The sequence below is a fragment of the Silene latifolia genome, chromosome Y (genome assembly GCF_048544455.1).
Source record: "Silene latifolia isolate original U9 population chromosome Y, ASM4854445v1, whole genome shotgun sequence".
In the NCBI taxonomy this organism is placed as follows: domain Eukaryota; kingdom Viridiplantae; phylum Streptophyta; class Magnoliopsida; order Caryophyllales; family Caryophyllaceae; genus Silene; species Silene latifolia.
Window position 1 is genome coordinate 137,174,967 of NC_133538.1, and position 18,726 is coordinate 137,193,692.

The following is an 18,726-nucleotide window of genomic DNA, read 5'->3' on the forward strand; positions in this document are numbered from 1 at the left end:
AGGCAAAGAGTTGTTCACAACAAAGCAACAACAAGCAACACGAAGGCACAAGGTAGGAAGCAGATTTTCATTCAGTAGTACTCCCTAAAGAGGGAAATTTGATATTTACATCCTGGTAGCAGGAAACATTGAAAGTGTAGAATAGCGATATACCTATTTATGGAAAGAAAAGTTATACTAACTATGCTAAATTAGGGAAGTATTTACTAAAAATATACAAGGGAAATGAAATTATATATGCATAAATAAATATAAGGGTTCGAAGTGTGCGGATCATCACACTCTCCCCCACCTAATATGTTGCCGCCCTAAGCAACGCCATAATCTTGAATGGTGCTTCAGTGAGACATCGTGCTTGAGCCCTGGTTGTCCATGTTGTGTTGGGATTCGGCATTCTCTGCACTCCGGCTTGTGGGCGAGCTTCTGACCACACAATGATCGGCATCATCGTCCCTTCAAGGATAGGCTGAAGCTCCTTGACATAGAAGTTGCCGAACATCATGTTCTCCCAGTCCACTCCTCGCTCCTTGTCTCCCAGGAAATTCCACTTTGCCGTTGTCCGAGTAAACATCTCTCGGGGTCTCTCCAAACACTTGCTCCCATGGACCTTATCCTTGTCTATCTTCACTGGGGTACCTGCATTCAAGGACATGTGAGATCTCTAGGACGCTAAATCAGCGTTTCGGCGCGGCCCCCTGATGGTACGAGGCCTTATCTCTTGGGTATCTCAGCCCTCATTGTCTACTCCTCGGTGAGGTGGTAGACTCTCCTTTCATCCCCCAGGCCACTTAGCAGCGTAGTTAGCCTAGGTCTTGTTTGCCCTCGGCTCCATTGAATCTTTAGGCATTCTCCAAGGTTGCATCCCTTGTTTTGGCGTCGGTATCACCCTCATAACTGAAATTCGATGATGCCCCTTGTCTTCGTCGCCGCCTACCGTCTTCACTACGATAGACCCCATTAGTAGCATCGATCCGTCATTTGGTTTCAATACTACCAATGCTTTCTGAAATAATTGCATCCCGAGTACTAACTTGAAGTCATCCAGCGGAACGGTGGTGAAGTCAAGCTCTTCTGCCCACTCACCCACTTGGACCGCGACCTTCTTAGCCACTCCTTGGACGCGTTTCAATTTCCCATTGACCGGCTTCAGGCAGCTGTTAGCATCCCGCATAACTAGCCCTAACCGATCAGCTTCCTCTTTAGTAGCAAAGTTGTGGGAGGCACCCAAGTCAATCAAGGCTCGTGCTTGCTTCCTATTCACTATCAAGTCCACGTACATGAACCCGTTGGATTTCTTGACGCATGAATCTTCGTACTTCCCCATCGCGCTAATCCTTTGAAGTGAGACCATCCGTGGTTGGTCTTCACCATCACTCGAGTCTTCGTTATACTTTTGGTGATAGTCAGCTAGCGCCCTATCAAGACGTTCTTAAGCCCCCTTCGGTATCTTCTTGAACCCCCTTCGGCATCTTCTTGAACATGGCATTGAACTCCGATTTGTTTGGACAATCGGCCATCTTGTGAGGACCCTTGCACACAAAACACGCGATCGATTTCTTCGTTGTGGAAACGGTTGAGTTTACCGCCTTCGAAGACGAGCTTGAGGGCGAGTTTGTAGTGCTCGACGATTGGGCTTGACTTCCTTGCGAGCGGAACCGACTGTTCCCAACTGAAATATCGCTATTTTGTGGCCTTTGTCCATTGTACCCACTTTGTGACACACCAGTATTCCCCGTTGGTGCCACAACTCTAAGTGCCTCTCGCTCCCCGTGAAAGTAGAGCAGGCGCTCCGCTGCCGATATAGCCGAAGACAGAGTTTTAGGATTCTGCCTCATGACCTCCTGTTGTGCCCACCTCTGCAACCCGTTAATGAATTCGAATGTTCTGTCTATCTCGGACATTTCGGTAATCTCGAGCATGCACGCTGAGAATTCCCTCACATATTCTCGGATTAATTTGGTGTGCTTGATTTCCTTCAACTTCTTCCTAGCAACAAACTCAGTGTTCTCGGGGTAGAAGTGATTCTTCAAGATCCTCTTAAAGTCGGCTCACGATGCCACCATAATCGTGCCCACATAGATTTCCTTATACCTAGCCCTCCACCACATCTTGGCATCGTCGGCTAGATACATGCTTGCTGTGACAACTTCCGTGTCTTCGTCGAGCCCACTTACTCGGAAGTATTGCTCCATATCGAAGATAAAATTATCGACCGCTTTCGAATCCCTCGCCCCATCGTAGGGACGAGGTGGAGGTGCCTTCACCTTATGGCCCCCCAAAGATTTCCCTTCATTGGCCACTTCTTTCACGAGCGTGGCACAAGTGTTCTCTAACATCTCGACCTTTCGGTGGAGATGATTGATCTCTTCCTCCCGATCATCGGGGATTGCATCACTGATCGCTTGAATGCGGGTGTTCATCCCATCCACCTTTGTCTCGAGTTCACAAAACGTCTTCTACAACTCCTCGAGGCTCGCGGCCATCCGTATAACGACGCCCTCGAGTTTGGGAAGCTTGACGTCGAATGATTCCTCTAAGGCATCCACTCGATCCTTGATTGTTTCTCCCATTTTCTCGATCTCGATAAACAAATGCGGCGTGCAGAAACCTGTCCGAAGACCGGGCTCTGATACCAGGAAACGTTGAAAGTATAGAATAGCGATATACATCCTGGTAGCAGGAAACATTGAAAGTGTAGAATAACGATATACCTATTTATGGAAAGAAAAGCTATACTAACTATGCTAAACTAGGGAAGTATTTACTAAATATATACAAGGGAAATGAAATTACATATGCATGAATAAATCTAACGGTTCGAAGTGTGCGGATCGTCACTAGGGGTGCTAACGAGCCGAGTCGAGCGCGAGACCAGGGGTGCTCGGCTCGAGCTCGAGAAGTGTGAAGGTGTGCTCGGCTCGAGCTCGAGCTCGTCGAGCTTCAAATGGGTGGGCTCGAGCTTGAGCTCGACATAATCAAATTGGCTCGAGCTCGGCTCGTGGGCTCGTTTTGAGATCGGCTCATTGGCTCGTTTCGAGCTCGACTCGTGGGCTCGTGAGCTTGGCTCGTGAGGTTCTCGAATTATAGCTCGTGACAGCGAGGAATTCATTTAGATTTTTAACGCATTACATTTTTAACAACCAAGTCTCATGCTACAATACGATAAATTAATAGTTTGAGTACACATTTCCGTAATGTCTTTCTACGTTATTTTGACCAAAAACAATAATTCCCCATAAAGTCTACTAAAAATGTAAATAAAAGTTATATAATCCATAACAAAACCATCTGTCGCCTCTTCAATCTTCCCAATCTCGTCCCGTCCCGTCTTCATCTTCTACGAGCAATACATTATGACCTCATATGTCTCAGCGCATCTCCTACAGCAAAGTATACATTACACAAATAAGTTTGTAACGAAAATAAATAAGTTGAGTCTGGCAAATAATTTTGGTACTATAAAAAGTGTAAATAATATACAGCCATGTCCTCCACTTAAATACTTAACCTATGGAAGTGGGAGATGAATTTCCTGGTTAATCCTCGCTTTTGTTCTGGAAAAAAAACATTCACAAATCAAACAACAGCTAAAATAAAGTAAATGAACCAATTAAAATAAAGATTATTTTCGGACTTATCAGTTTATTACCTTATTCTTTCGTTTCAATCCATATAATGATCGACACCAATCTCCGGTGCATAACAACATTTCTACTGCATCCGAACTCAATGAAGCATGATAAGGATCAATAACTCGACTACTAGCACTAAACGTCGCCTCAGACGCAACAGTGGTAATGGGAACAGCTAAGATATCAACTGCCAGCCGAGATAATATACGAAACTTCATGGATTTATCTTTCCACCACGCCAAGGCATCAAAACACTCATCCTCATGAGGAACATAACACCCCTCGTCAAGATAATCATCAACTTCAGATTTCCTCGACTCAATTGTATACTCACTTCTCACCGCTCGTAAAAGTTGGATAATCCTGGAGTGTTGCTCCTTATACTCATAGAAGAGCTACCTTCAGTTTCATCACTCTGCCCCGTAGGAGAATACATGGTAACATATTCTTTATATAGCTCATACAAGGTCTATCTTACCTTATTAACATTATCTCGAGCTACACTACCATCATCAGAAGGGAACATCTTTGGAAAAGTAATTTCCACAACCTTCATTTTCAATCGAGGATCCAACACAGCTCCAATTGCCATAAGCAAATTACATTGACCCCAATACTTATCAAAACTTTCTTTAATTTTTTTAACTAATTTCTTAACAAATTCATCATAAGTGACTAACTGTGTATCCAACAACACTTTTATTTTATAAATTTCAGCCAAAAACAAATTAGAAGTAGGGTATTCAGATCCTGATATAATGTTGGTCGTATCATTAAACACTTCCAATATCTCGCTCAGTTTTTCAATTTTCACCCAATCTTCAGCACTAGGACAATAAGTATAACTACGATATTCTTGAGCTAGCCTTGCAAACACCTTTTTGAACTTGATTGCACAAGCTAACATTTCATACGTTGAATTCCAACGAGTCTTGCATTCAAGAACCAGTCTTCTTTCTTTAAGGTTGAATTGTTGTACTAGTTCAGTAAACTTTTTGAGTCGTACATCACATTGATTAATATAATCAACACTCTCATGAACATTAGAGATAATAGTTTTCACTTCTTTAAGACCATGTTGTACCATAATGTTCAGAATATGTGCACAACAACGAACATGGAACAACTTACCATCACAAAGCAACCTTTTAGTGAGAGAGAAAGTATCCTTGAGAACTTGAATGCAAGTATCATTTGCTGAAGCATTATCAATTGATATACTGAAAATCTGAAAAATAAAATAAAATTTGATAAGCTATTAATATAAGGTGTTCAAGTTATGTTCAAGTTAGTATGAACATGCTGAGTAGAAAATAAATCATAAGAAAAATGAAATGTTATAAGGGAAAAAATACTTACTTTATTCTCTATATCCCACTCCTTTAGGCATTTAAATATGCAATTGGCTATGTCTCTTCCTTCTCGGGGAGGAGGTAAATGAACAAAATTCAAGACCCTCTTTTGGAGCTTCCAGTCAGAATCAACAAAATGACCCGTCAAGACCATATACTCAATCTTTTTAGGCTTTGATTTCCATAAATCCGTGGTCAAAGAAATTTTCTCAACACCTTTCAACAATGATTTTAGCTTCTTTTTTTCACTCTCATACACTTTAAAAGAATCACTTCTTATGGTATGGCGATACATACTTTTATATTGCGGCATTCCCCGTTTCATCATCAAATTAAACCTCTCTTCCTCCACAATTCTAAAAGGATGCTCATGCATAAGTATCCAGTGTGCAATTCCCTCCCTCATCACTGACATGTCAAGTTGGCCATCATGTAAAGCACTAACTAAACCAGGTTGTGATGCACTCGCACTCGAATTAGATGGTAAAAAATTAATAAGCTTTTGCCTCTTAGAAAACAATGCTTTCTTCGCACATCTATTTGAGTGCCTATTAAAATGAGATGTTACCCCAGATTTTAAGTAAGATAAAGCTTTGTCACAATACTTACACTTAGATTTCCATATACCCTTAACCAAAGTATGGTCTAAAAAATCCTTCCACACTTTGGCTTTCCTTTCTCTTTTGAAAGGATGGGGAAGTGGGCTTTCCTCAGCAAGCACATCTTTGGTAGAATTAAGATGAGGGTAAGTATCCTCCTCCGTTACTTGTGCCTCCATTTGTTCTTCAATTTCCATCTCATCGTCAACATTCACAAAATATTCTTCCACTATAAGACGAGTGAATGGAGAGGTAGGCTCTGATGGTTTTGCAATACATATAAGTAGACAACAAATAGAACCATGTGATTAAATAATTTACATTGAAATTCAAGTGCAAGATAATTAAACAATAAATAGAGAATTTACCAGTCATGGTTGTCCTTGTTTATCTGGCTCTCTTATCCTATACATTAAGAAATTTAAGTATCAAACTCGGTTCACAGAAAAATGGTAAAAAGTGGACCATATTTAACCATAAACTAATTTTGTCACCCTCGAAAATCGCGGATTCATTAATAATGTGTTATGTATGTTTGCTCTTTTTTGACATGCATATTCAACTAACCAACCATTTGTTTACGGTACTGATCATGAATGCTTAGATATTGACCTTCTCATTGCCACTACTATTTTATGTGGTCATTATTTTCACCATGTTTGCAGTCATAGACAGATTTCTGCAGGAAATCTGTTAGTAGAAATCACATCTTAATTTTTCAGGTCCAAAGAAGACATTCATGCATGAGATAAATAATGATGGAGAAAGTAATACACAATGTCATTCTTCGAGTACCAAGTAAACGTGCGATCTAACACAAGTAAATAGGAATTAGCGAATACCTTTTAAACCTTCAGAAAAACATAATAATGGAGCGGCTAAGTTTGGTGTAAGATAGTTGGGATAAAGGATACAACAAAAAGCATAGGACGACATGGTTTGCAAAAATCTATACCAGTTGTGTAGGAAATATCGGTATACTTCCTTTAAGATTAGTAGGATTATAACGAAATTATGATTATGAAAACTAGTCATAAATGAAATTGCATAAACAAAATACTAGAAGATTAAGATTCAACCTTTGGTCCTTGAAAATTCGACCTAAGAACAATATCGAAATGATATTCTCCTAATCGTTGCACCCAAAATGTGATGAGAAATGCCTCTTGTTCTTGCTAGAATAGATCCCCAAAATTCACTAATTAATTTAGGGTTTTGTGTTTTGTTTGATGAGAGAATATTAGGTCAAAAAGAATAAGCAAATGATCTCCTATTCCTCCCTCTTAAACCGTGAAAGAGGAGAGAAATAAGGTGAGTTTTTTTCCTCTCTTGGTCAAAACTCCCAAAAATAAGGAGAAATATCTTCTTTTTTTAGATAGTTATCGAAATATATATTATGTGTACATTTTATTAATTGTCATATATGTTGTCCCGTTTTAATAAGTCCATACATAACCGTTTGTAGTCAATTTATTAATTCCGGCCTGACAACATTTATTATAACAATCTCGTATAAAATATACTTTAACTATAAATATCGCATATTTATAATTTGCTAATTAAATATAACCGATTATGTTTAATTACGAATTAACATCTTAATTCGAATTACGAATTAACATCTTAATTCGTTTAAACTAACATTATATACATTAATTAAATATAACATATTATATTCAATTTATGAATTGACAGTTAATTCGTCTCAGCTAATATTATTTAATTAGATTAAATAATCGTCTCATCATCACATTGACTAACTGTTTAGTCAAATACATGGACTAACCTTTTAATCATATAAGGCATCAATGTGATTACATTTCCATAATCACATCTCTCAAACACATCCTTTAGGTGTAACCTTTAGGGACCAGTTGATCACCGCCATCAGTATGATAATAACGTCAAACTTTCTAGCATGCCAACCGTTATTAAGTAATCGTTAATCAACTGATAAAATACGAAGTATACCCTTGTGAACCTATAAGAGATTTAGAAATGTTATCACACTAATTGTGGAGGACACAAGCTCCAACAATCTCCCACTTGTCCTCACAAGTGTATGTGCGATAACCGATTCTCATATCCTAAAATTTCTCCCACTCAATGTCAAACAATTTGCAAAATCTGTATTCACAAAGGTCGTATTTTACAAGTGATCAATATCAAGAGTGGTTTCCCCGACTAAAGAGTAACTTAACTGATAAACGAATCATCATTCGAGCATGGCCATGCATTTTAGTTACAACTCCTCGAGTGGCCCTGCGAAATAACTAAACCTGATAAAGGTTGGATATTTTCTTCAACTCGAATCCTGCAGATATAAGCACAGTATGAAATGACCCAGAAAAAAACTGCTTAGCCTCCTGTTACAGCAGACCATGAGAAAGAAACCAAAGTCACCCAAAAACTGCCTTAATCTCAAGAGACGGTCGATAGTCAAAAGAATCGACTCTAGGAACACAATGGACGTCCAATCCACGACCGGGCACCGAATGTTTTAAACATTTAGGACTCCATTACGTTGTCACAAAAACTGTCCTACGAGGTATCGTTATAACTCGTATCTGTGATCGATCAGCCAACCGTTTGACTTATTGCTCGTTGAACCCACCATCAATCGACTGCACAATATAATAGCCAGAGTTATCAGCTCATGTAGGCGATTACAGACCAAAACAAATATAATGTAATTCAGTTCACTTTGTGGCGTTCAATGTTGTCAGTACAATCCACATGAAAAACAAAATATGAAATAAAACGATGAAGTTATAAATAGCATATGAAAGAGATAATGTATCAAATTCATAATCAACTAGTACAACTCAGGAACACGTTTAATTCCCATGGAAATAACGTGCCCTTCATGCTTTTCATAATTCAACAAGTTAGTGAGAGGATCCGCGATGTTATCATCCGAAGCTATCTTGTCAATCACTATCTCCTCTTGCTCCACGTAATCACGGATCAGGTGAGCTTTCCGATGTACATGTCTAGACTTGTTGCTAGACTTTAGCTCCTTAGCCTGGAAGATGGCACCTCTATTGTCACAATAGATGGTGATCGGGTCATTCGAACTAGGAACTATCGTAAGTCCTTGTAAGAATTGGCGCATCCATATAGCTTCCTTTGCTGCTTCCGAAGCGGCATAGTACTCGGATTCAGTAGTAGAATCTGCTACAACATCCTATTTGGAACTCTTCCAGCTGACCGCAGCACCATTAAGAGTGAAGACGTACCCGGACTGATATTTTGAATCATCTCGATCCGTTTGGAAGCTAGCATCTGCGTAACCGATTGTGCATAGCTTAGTATCTCCTCCATAAGTCAATACCCTATCCTTAGTCCTCCGTAGGTACTTAAGGATGTTTTTAACAGCTACCCAGTGTGTTTCACCTAAATTCGTTTGGTACCGACTCGTCATACTCAATGCATATGCCACGTGTGGACATGTGCATATCATGGCATACATGATTGATCCTATGGCTGATGCATAAGGAACACGACTCATACGCTCAATCCCTTCAGGCGTCGTGGGTGACTGAGACTTGCTCAAATGCATCCCAGAAGTCATTGGAAGGTTCCCCTTCTTGGAGTTGGTCATGCCGAACCTTTCAAGAATCTTATCCAAATAAGACTCCTGACTTAGTGATAACATCCGTCGTGATCTATCTCAGTAGATACGGATTCCAAATATGCGTTTTGCCTCACCCAGATCTTTCATCTGGAAATGGTTCTTCAACCATCCTTTAACCGAAGATAAGAGAGGAATGTCATTCCCAATCAAGAGTATGTCATCGACATACAATATCAAGAAAACAATCTTGCTCCCACTCGACTTCACATATAAGCATGGTTCCTCGACCGATCGAGTGAAACCATACTCTTTTATCACCTGGTCAAAACGATGATTCCAACTCCGAGAAGCTTCCTTAAGTCCATAAATGGAACGCTTAAGCTTTCACACTTGCTTATGATTTTCAGAATCTATGAAACCTTCGGGTTGCACCATGTACAACCCCTCCTCCAAATAACCGTTTAAGAAGGCAGTTTTCACATCCATTTGCCAAATTTCATAGTCATGAAAAGCGGCAATCGCTAAGATTATCCGAATGGAACGCAACATAACTACGGGTGCAAAAATTTCATCATAATGCAATCCGTGCACTTGAGTGAAACCTTTTGTCACTAGTCGTGCCTTATAAGTATCTGGTTGCGCGTCTACAGAATGCTTTATTTTGTAAAGCCATTTGCACTGTAGAGGTTTTACCTTATTAGGTAAATCAACAAGATCCCATACGTCATTCTCATACATGGAGTCCATCTTGGATTGCATGGCTTCAAGCCATAGCTTTGAGTTGGAACAGGCCATGGCACCTTTATAGGTAGCGGGTTCATTACTCTCTAGGAGCAAAACGTCATTCTCTACGATCATACCAATGTATCTATCTGGAGGATTAGAGACTCTACCCGATCTCCTAGGTTCCTGAGGAATATTAACCGTATCATCAGTTGAAGGAACAACTTCCTCCATCTGTTCCTCGGTTGTTGGTTCTGGAATCTCCGACAGCTCGAAGGTTCTATTAATTGACTTGTTCTCGAGAAATTCTTTCTCTAAGAACGTCGCACTAGCCGCAACAAAAACTTGATGTTCGGTAGGCGAATAGAAGTAATGACCAAACATTCCATTTGGATAACCAATAAAGTATGTCTTGACCGATCGCGGGCCGAGCTTATCCTCGTGTCTCCACTTGACATAAGCCTCGCAGCCCCAAACCTGAATAAAGGATAAGTTGGGGACCGTTCCCCTCCACATTTCATATGGAGTCTTGTCGACAGCTTTAGTCGGACTTCGGTTAAGTATAAGAGCAGCTGACAAAAGAGCAAAACCCCATAATGAATCAGGTACTACCGTGTGACTCATCATGGATCGAACCATATCAAGTAATGTTCGATTTCTCCATTCGGACACACCATTTAATTAAGGTGTTCCAGGTGGAGTTAACTGTAAAACGATTCCACAGTCTTTAAGGTGTTGATCAAACTCATTTGAAAGATATTCGCCACCCCTATCTGAACGGAGTGCTTTAACCTTTCTTCCCAGTTGGTTCTCAACCTTATTCTGGTATTCCTTGAATTTCTCAAAGGATTCACTTTTATGCTTCATTAAGTAGACATATCCGTATCTACTCAAATCGTCCGTGAAAGTGATAAAATATCTATAGCCATCTCTAGCGGTAATTGACATAGGTCCACACACGTCAGTATGTATGAGTCCTAATAGGTCACTCGCGCGCATTCCAACACCTTTGAAGGAAATTCGAGTCATTTTGCCGTTGAGACATGATTCACACGTGCCAAATGTAGAAAAATCGAATGCGGGAATAGTCCCATTCTCGACGAGTTTCTTTACACGTTTTTCTTTTATGTGTCCCATTCGACAATGCCATAGATAAGTTTGATCTTTGTCACCAACCTTTAATTTCTTATTATTCACGTGTAATATATCTGTGGTTTGATCTAAGATATAAATTCCATTCATGGAAACTGCTTTGCCATAAATCATTTCATTGAAAGAGAAAATACAGCTATTATCCTTTATTGAAAATGAAAAACCGTCTTTATCAAGTACGGAAATAGAAATAATGTTCTTAGACAAACTGGGTACATAGTAACAGTTATATAAATATAACTCAAAACCACTAGGGAGTTGGATTACATATGTTCCCTTTGAGACTGCAGCAACTCTAGCTCCATTCCCGACTCGCAGGTCCACATCACCCTTTCCAAGAGGTGTGATGTTTTTTAGGCCCTGCAAATGATTACACAGATGAGAACCACAACCAGTATCAAGTACCCAAGTTCCGAAACTTGCATGGTTAATCTCAATCATATGAATATAAGATGACATACCAACAAGAGTGACGCGGCCTGCTTTTATGTCCTCACGGTACACGGGACAGTTCCTCCTCCAATGTCCAGTCTTGTGACAATGGTGGCACTCAATGTCACCGCCCTTGCTCCTTGTCTTGCCTTGTGAGCCACTAGTCTCACCAGGCCCACTCTTACCGTTTCCTGGCTTCTTAAACTTTGGCTTTCCTACAGTTAGGTCGCCGGGAGCTTTGCCCTTACCCTTATTCTTGTTGGAAATCACGAGAACATCTTGCTTCATGCTCCCACTCAATTTCATATCCTTCTCGGTCTGTACGAGAAGTGAGTGTAGCTCATGAGGACTTTTCTTCATGTCATTCATGTAGTAATTTGCCCTGAAAAGGGCAAAACCATCATGAAGTGAATGAAACATACGATCAATGACTATGCTCTCACTGATTTTGCAATCAAGTGCCTCCAATTTTTCGACATTCTCAATCATGTTAAGAATGTGTGGGCTAACCGGCTGGCCCTTCTGGAGTTTCGCATCAAAGAAGCGACAGGTATGCTCATAAGTAACGATTCTGGGTGCTTTTGAGAACTCGTTAGTGAGCGTGGTGAAAATCTTGTTTGCACCTTGGGCAATGAAGCGTCTTTGCAAATTGGTTTCCATTGCAAAAATGAGTACGTTCTTTATTGCACCCGCTTCCATGACGAAGTCACTATAAACAAGTGACTTGTTAACTCCTGCATTGGGGCCTGGGTTTACCGGTATTAGCTCAGTTAAGTACTTAAGCTTACCGTCAGCAATGGCAGCATTCCGCAATGATGCCTCCCAGTCCGCAAAGTTGGACCCATCATTCTTCAGTCGAGTGAACCGATTCATGTGGTCCATGAAGGCTTTCAGCCAGGACTCGCGTCCAAGTGTGGCACTTGGCATTGAGATTTCGTTATTTCCAGCCATTTGTTGTAACAGTATTATCAAAATAAAACGTATTCTACACTGCGAAAAGAAGAATAATATAATAAGCTTTCTCATCGTTATGATTTAAGTCTAATGCAATACTGTTATAACGCGAAGACTCAAGCATTTATACAATTGACCTCCCTCAAGAATTATATAAATGATCCCAAGACTCAATTATCTGTAAATTGATAAGCCAACCTTTTGGCTAATTCTACTTTTAGAATTCTTGGTCGATAAATTTCTGTAAATTCTATCTATAGTCCATCATAATCACGAGAAACTCTTCGGATTATAATGTTGAGGTAAACTAAGTCAACACAAACTACTTACCCAAAGTAGAAGGGGTCATATGGAGAGTAAGGTCCTATATGCCTACCGACGAAGAAGGGATTCATAGTTGTTTGCCCTTATAAAGACTATTCTCAATTTCAGTTTTAGAGGAAGATCCCATCAACTTTATTTTAATTCATTTTAAGTGAACTAATATCTAGCATGCGTGAATGAATAAACTAAGATGATGGCTTAAAATGTGTGACATCTGTATGTATATGAAAACTAACATTCAATCTATATGAGTCAATTTTCATGCATATTAGGTGGTTTGGTTTAGGCGGAATATGATGCACTAACTATCATGTGAGTGAAAAGCAATAAGAATGGTAAAACGTAAAACAAAAATAAAGTCCTAGTGTGGCCTATCTACCAAAATGAACATAAATACAACTTTGGAATCCATCCTTGGACCCGAGAAGCTTGTCTTGATGTTCTATCTTGGTCCATGTAGCGGGAGTGAGCAATCCAATCTCCATCTTTAGTCTTCTCAAAATTACAATTAATAAATTACAAAATAAACCTATTTACATTCTAATTTCAAAACCGTAATACTTAAAGGAAACCAAAAGGAGATACGAGATCTCAAAATTACATTAAAAATTATGTTTCCATCATCACGAAAACATAATTTAACTAAGGCCACACTAGGTATTACAAATTACAACCGATTGCAAAAAAAAAAACGTAAATAAACCATTCAACAAAACATTCACCTAAATAAAAATGCATCAACTAATAAATTAAACATTCAAGACATAATTCCTTAATTATGTAGAGTAATTTATCCAAATCACCTATTTAAATGATCAAATTATGTGACAATTCCTCAATTACTCACAATAATTTTAATCTTAATACATATTAATCTTGTAATATGAATTAATTCAACATTATTTTAAACCTCTTTAAAATAATTGGGTATCTTTAATTTGTGAACCTTTTTACAACAAACAATTATACAAAATATAGAAATGATTTATAATAATTAACATTGGCCAAAACAAAAAAAAAACAGAAATTATTTTTTGTTATACCCGGCTGCACTTGGCATATATGCCCAAAAAAAAATTCTTTTGGTTTTTTTTCTTTCAACAAACAAAAAAAAAAAAACAGAAACCCTTTTTTTTTTCTCTCGGCATTTCTGCAAAAACCGAAACAAAACAAATTTTTTTTTTAAAAAAAAAAATTCTGGTCGCTGAAAACAGCCCAAAAATGAAAAAAAAAAACAAAAAATTTTTTTCTCGGCAAAATCACAAAACCGAAAAAAAAACAGAAACTTTTTTTTTCACTCGGCATTAAGCCCTAAAACCCAAAAAAAAAAAAGTTTTTTTTCTTAAGCTCACGGCTTTCAGCCGTTTATACTGACTATTGACGAAAAAAAAATTATGTGGACAAAAAGTTTAATGTTGCTAATATAACAAGATCGACATGAACATGATCTTTTAATCTAAACATAGGTTCAAACTTCATGATTCAATTTAACCTCTTAAAATGAATATCCAAATTATGACAAAATCGATTATTCGTATATATGATTCATCACAATTGATTTGAACATGATTAAATTAACTTCTATGCCAAAATTATATAGCAAAAACAAATTATCAACAATCAAAACGATTTCCAATTACATTTTAATTTAATCCTCACTAAATCAAAACAACTACAAATTCATCATATTATCATTTTAACTTATTAAAACAACAATATTAATAAATCAAAATGGAAATAAGAACAACAAAACAAAACAAAACTCACGGCCTAAAAAAAAATTTCATACGGCAAATTTTTTTTTAAAACAGCCGAGACCCGTTTTTTTTTCTTCAAATTTGTTTAAATCCATTTATGAAAATCATCAAAAATAATTTCGTGGCCTTGGCTCTGATACCACTTGTAGGAAATATCGGTATACTTCTTTTAAGATTATTAGGATTATAACGAAATTATGATTATGAAAACTATTCATAAATGAAATTGCATAAACAAAATAGTAGAGGATTAAGATTCAACCTTTGGTCCTTGCAAATTCGGCCTAAGAACAATATCGAAATGATATTCTCCTAATCGTTGCACCCAAAATGTGATGAGAAATGCCTATTGTTCTTGCTAGAATAGAACCCCAAAATTCACTAATTAATTTAGGGTTTTGTGTTTTGTTTGATGAGAGAATATTAAGTCAAAAAGAATAAGCCAATGATCTCCTATTCCTCCCTCTTAAACCGTGAAAGAGGAGAGAAATAAGGTGAGTTTTTTTCCTCTCTTTTTTTCGGTCAAACTCCCAAAAATAAGGAGAAATATCTTCTTATTTTTGGGTAGTTATCAAAATATATATTATGTGTACATTTTATTAATTGTCATATATGTTGTCCCGTTTTAATAAGTCCATACATAACCGTTTGTAGTCGATTTATTAATTCCGGCCTGACAACATTTATTATAACAATCTCGTATAAAATACTCTTTAACTATAAATATCGCATATATATAATTTGCTAATTAAATATAACCGATTATGTTTAATTACGAATTAACATCTTAATTCGTTTAAGCTAACATTATATACATTAATTAAATATAACATATTATATTCAATTTACTTAATTGTGATTAATTAAATGCGAGCTAATATTATTTAATTAGAATAAATAATCGTCTCATCATCACATTGACTAATTGTTTAGTCAAATACATGGACTAACCTTTTAGTCATATAAGGCATCAATGTGATTACATTTTCATAATCACATCTCTCAAACACGTCCTTTAGGTGTGACTTTTAGGGACCAGCTGATCACCGCCATCAGTATGATAATAACGTCAAACTTTCTAGCAAGCCAACCGTTATTAAGTAATCGTTAATCAACTGATAAAATACGAATTATACCCTTGTGAACCTATAAGAGATTTATAAATGTTATCACACTAATTGTGGAGGACACAAGCTCCAACAAGTTGTAATGCCAAAAGCAACAACACAACTTAAAATTCAAATTTGGGAAAGACTAAACACGATTATAAAAATACAAGTAGGTGGTTGTGAAATGAAACAATCAATCAGTATTCAGTATGTAAATTCAATTGAGGACAGCAAGGAGAATTAAAAAAAAATCTGGAGAAACAGAGAATCAACTAGGATTCTTAGTAGAAGCACAAATCAACAAGGAGAATTCAGGTCTATCGCGATGTTGGTATCTTGCTTTTATTTCTGATGCTTTTTATTTCTGATGCTTTTCCCCGATGTGCTTTTTATCAGCCAAATTCTATTCTTATCTGGCATTATACACTCTATTTGGCATAAACATGAATGAACAAGACAGCTGAAGTTTATTGTATGGTTTGATAATGGAATAATTCTTGTCTTCTTCTTCCAACCAAAGCCTGCTATCCAACCCACTTATTGCCCTAAACATGAATAAACCACTTCTATTCTTATCATTTTCCTTCCCATTTGATCAAAATACCAACCATAAACATCCCACATTACATCTACTAGAAAACCATCAACAAATATAACCTGATTTCCCCTAAATACGAGATGAACCACATGGGCTTGAAATCGTTTTTAGTAATCATTTTAATTACTGATTTCGGAGTAGTACTAAAAATGACCCGACCCGCGCCTGATTGGCTCCTATATCTCCACGTAGTATACTGTATAGTCCATAGCATCAAAAATTTAAACGAAAAAAAAAGAGGATAATACTTTCAAGGGATTGAAAATTATGACGATTACTAAAAACGATTTCAAGGGATTGAAAATTAAGACGATTACTAAAAATGAATAAAAACAGAGGCTTATGAACTCCTTTCATAGTTTTATGATTTGAGTTGTCATTAGACGGTCTGAGAAATCATCTACTCAGTAAAAAAGCCAATGGTGGATGATCAATTAATGGAGTTGGCGATGATTAAAAACAGCGGCGACGATGAAAAACAGCCGGCGATTACCCAATTTGGGTAAAAAGACGACCCATAATTCCAGAATTTAATCAAAAGACATGAAAGAATGAAGTGATTAGCCATAAGTAAATAGAGTACCTGGGTTGAAGGTGAATGCCTGAGTCCTAACTGCGTGACGGTGAGCGACGGCGAGGAAGAAGATGATGTAAAATTGTAAACAATTACTCCGTAGAATTTAGAAGTTAGAACGGCATTAAGCAAAGACGGTAGTTTAGGTTTTTTTACTGCTTTGTGGATTATTGGGTAATTGGGTAATGGACTAGGGTAGTGGAGTTTTGGGTAAACATTAATTAATTAAGACTTTTTTTTAGAATATATAAATATATTTTACTATATTTTAAAAATCGAGCCGCTCGCGAGCTTTTCGAGCCGAGCCAGGCCTTGCTCGGCTTGACTCGAAAAGTATTCGAGCCGAGCCAGAGCTCGAGCCGAGCTTTGACCGAGCTGAGCTTTGACCGAGCCGATCTGGAATAGCTCGCGAGCTGTCTCGGCTCATTAGCACCCCTAATCGTCACACTTAGGAAGTCTTCCCTTCGGTTTGATGATGTGATAAAGCACACGATTTGACTTAGTATGGTTCGTGAATAGGGTGACCCATAAAGGGTTTTGATAATTGTCCATACCGAGAATGACGGTGATGTGGTTACGAATGCTATTGACGGCAAGAGCATGGTGAAATGTCGACTTTGTAATTGCGTTAGTAGTCATTGTTTTGACGTGAGGTCGAGAGAAGATAAGGAAGAAGAAGAGTCGAATTGAAGAAGACGACTGCCAGGGTTGAGTGGAAGCGATTTTGAGAATTGTACCCTAGTGTGATACCATAAAGGAGATTAATGGTTGATTTTGTCATTAGAAATATGATAAGTATAAATACAATATGCTAACCTACAAACTAGGAACTAATTGCTACAAAAGGAATAACGAATTACAATAGACTAGGTAACAAATAATAGGCAAATAATTTACATATTTACTATGATTCTATCAAAGAGTTTTAAGAATGATTATTTTGCGTTGTTACTTCCGGCAAAAATGAGTACACACGTATATACATGTACAAAGGCATATGAAGAGTCTAATTCTATATATAGGAGTCTAAATCCAGAGATTTCCTAATTAATTACATCCTACTTTACATCCTAATAGGATACATGAGAATCAATATCTTCTATCTATATTATTAAAGGAATCTTTTTTCGAGTGATATTAGAGTCTCCATCTTTTGCAAACTACCTAGACTATAAAAAAACTCAAATAAAACTAAAAGATAGAGTTTGTAAAATTAATAAACCTCAAACTTGACAATAGGTAGAATTCTTAATATATTTATGCTAGAAAAAAGAAGTTTAATATGACTCAAATATAACACATATCTCCAATGTTGTATATATATACTCATGCCCTTACCACAAACTATTCATCTTCGTCCTATTGTTTTTCTAATATGTAATCTTTTTTTTTATTTGGTCATAGTATTAAGTCTATTGGTTGATGATTTTTTTCTTTTTTCTCTTTTTTTTGCAGCACAATTCCATTTATATTGTATAGATGCGGAGACGTCTAGATGAATTATTTGCATATTTGTGGTGTTTTGCATATTTGTGGTGTTTACGTGGTCTCTATACGAGTAAAGGTAACAAACTAACAATTAATCCAAAGATATACGGAGTGCATGTGATAATGTCCATTGCATGTATGGCTGTTTCAATACAATTACAACGTTTTAGATTTGGATACTATCATTCATCCATGAAATGATTTATGAGCTTTTTCTAATTCTATTTGCATTGTTTTCACAGGAAACCAACAACGATCGATAATAGCATGCATGGCTCGAAATCAAACACTTGATGCATTGAGTACAATATCTAATGGATAGATAAACACACATGAAACTAATTTAAAGGTTGGTTTGATTTATTTTATTGTTAAATAATTCTGAATTAGATTAAATACAACATAAATTCCTAAATACAATGGGTATGGATTCTTGCAGTAGGATTGTTTTATGT

At 37.3% G+C, this 18,726-nt stretch overlaps 1 protein-coding gene across 1 annotated transcript; it reads right to left on the reverse strand.

Annotated features, from left to right (window-relative positions):
* Nucleotides 1-292: 292 nt before the first annotated feature.
* LOC141629015 (zinc finger BED domain-containing protein RICESLEEPER 2-like) lies at nucleotides 293-5,958 on the reverse strand. Its single transcript, XM_074442090.1, has 6 exons — nucleotides 5,952-5,958; nucleotides 4,992-5,842; nucleotides 4,111-4,860; nucleotides 3,650-4,027; nucleotides 2,634-2,670; nucleotides 293-636 (listed from the first exon to the last, which is right to left on the reverse strand). Exons 1-6 carry the CDS (start codon nucleotides 5,956-5,958, stop codon nucleotides 293-295), a joined length of 2,367 nt encoding a protein of 788 aa, XP_074298191.1.
* Nucleotides 5,959-18,726: the final 12,768 nt, after the last annotated feature.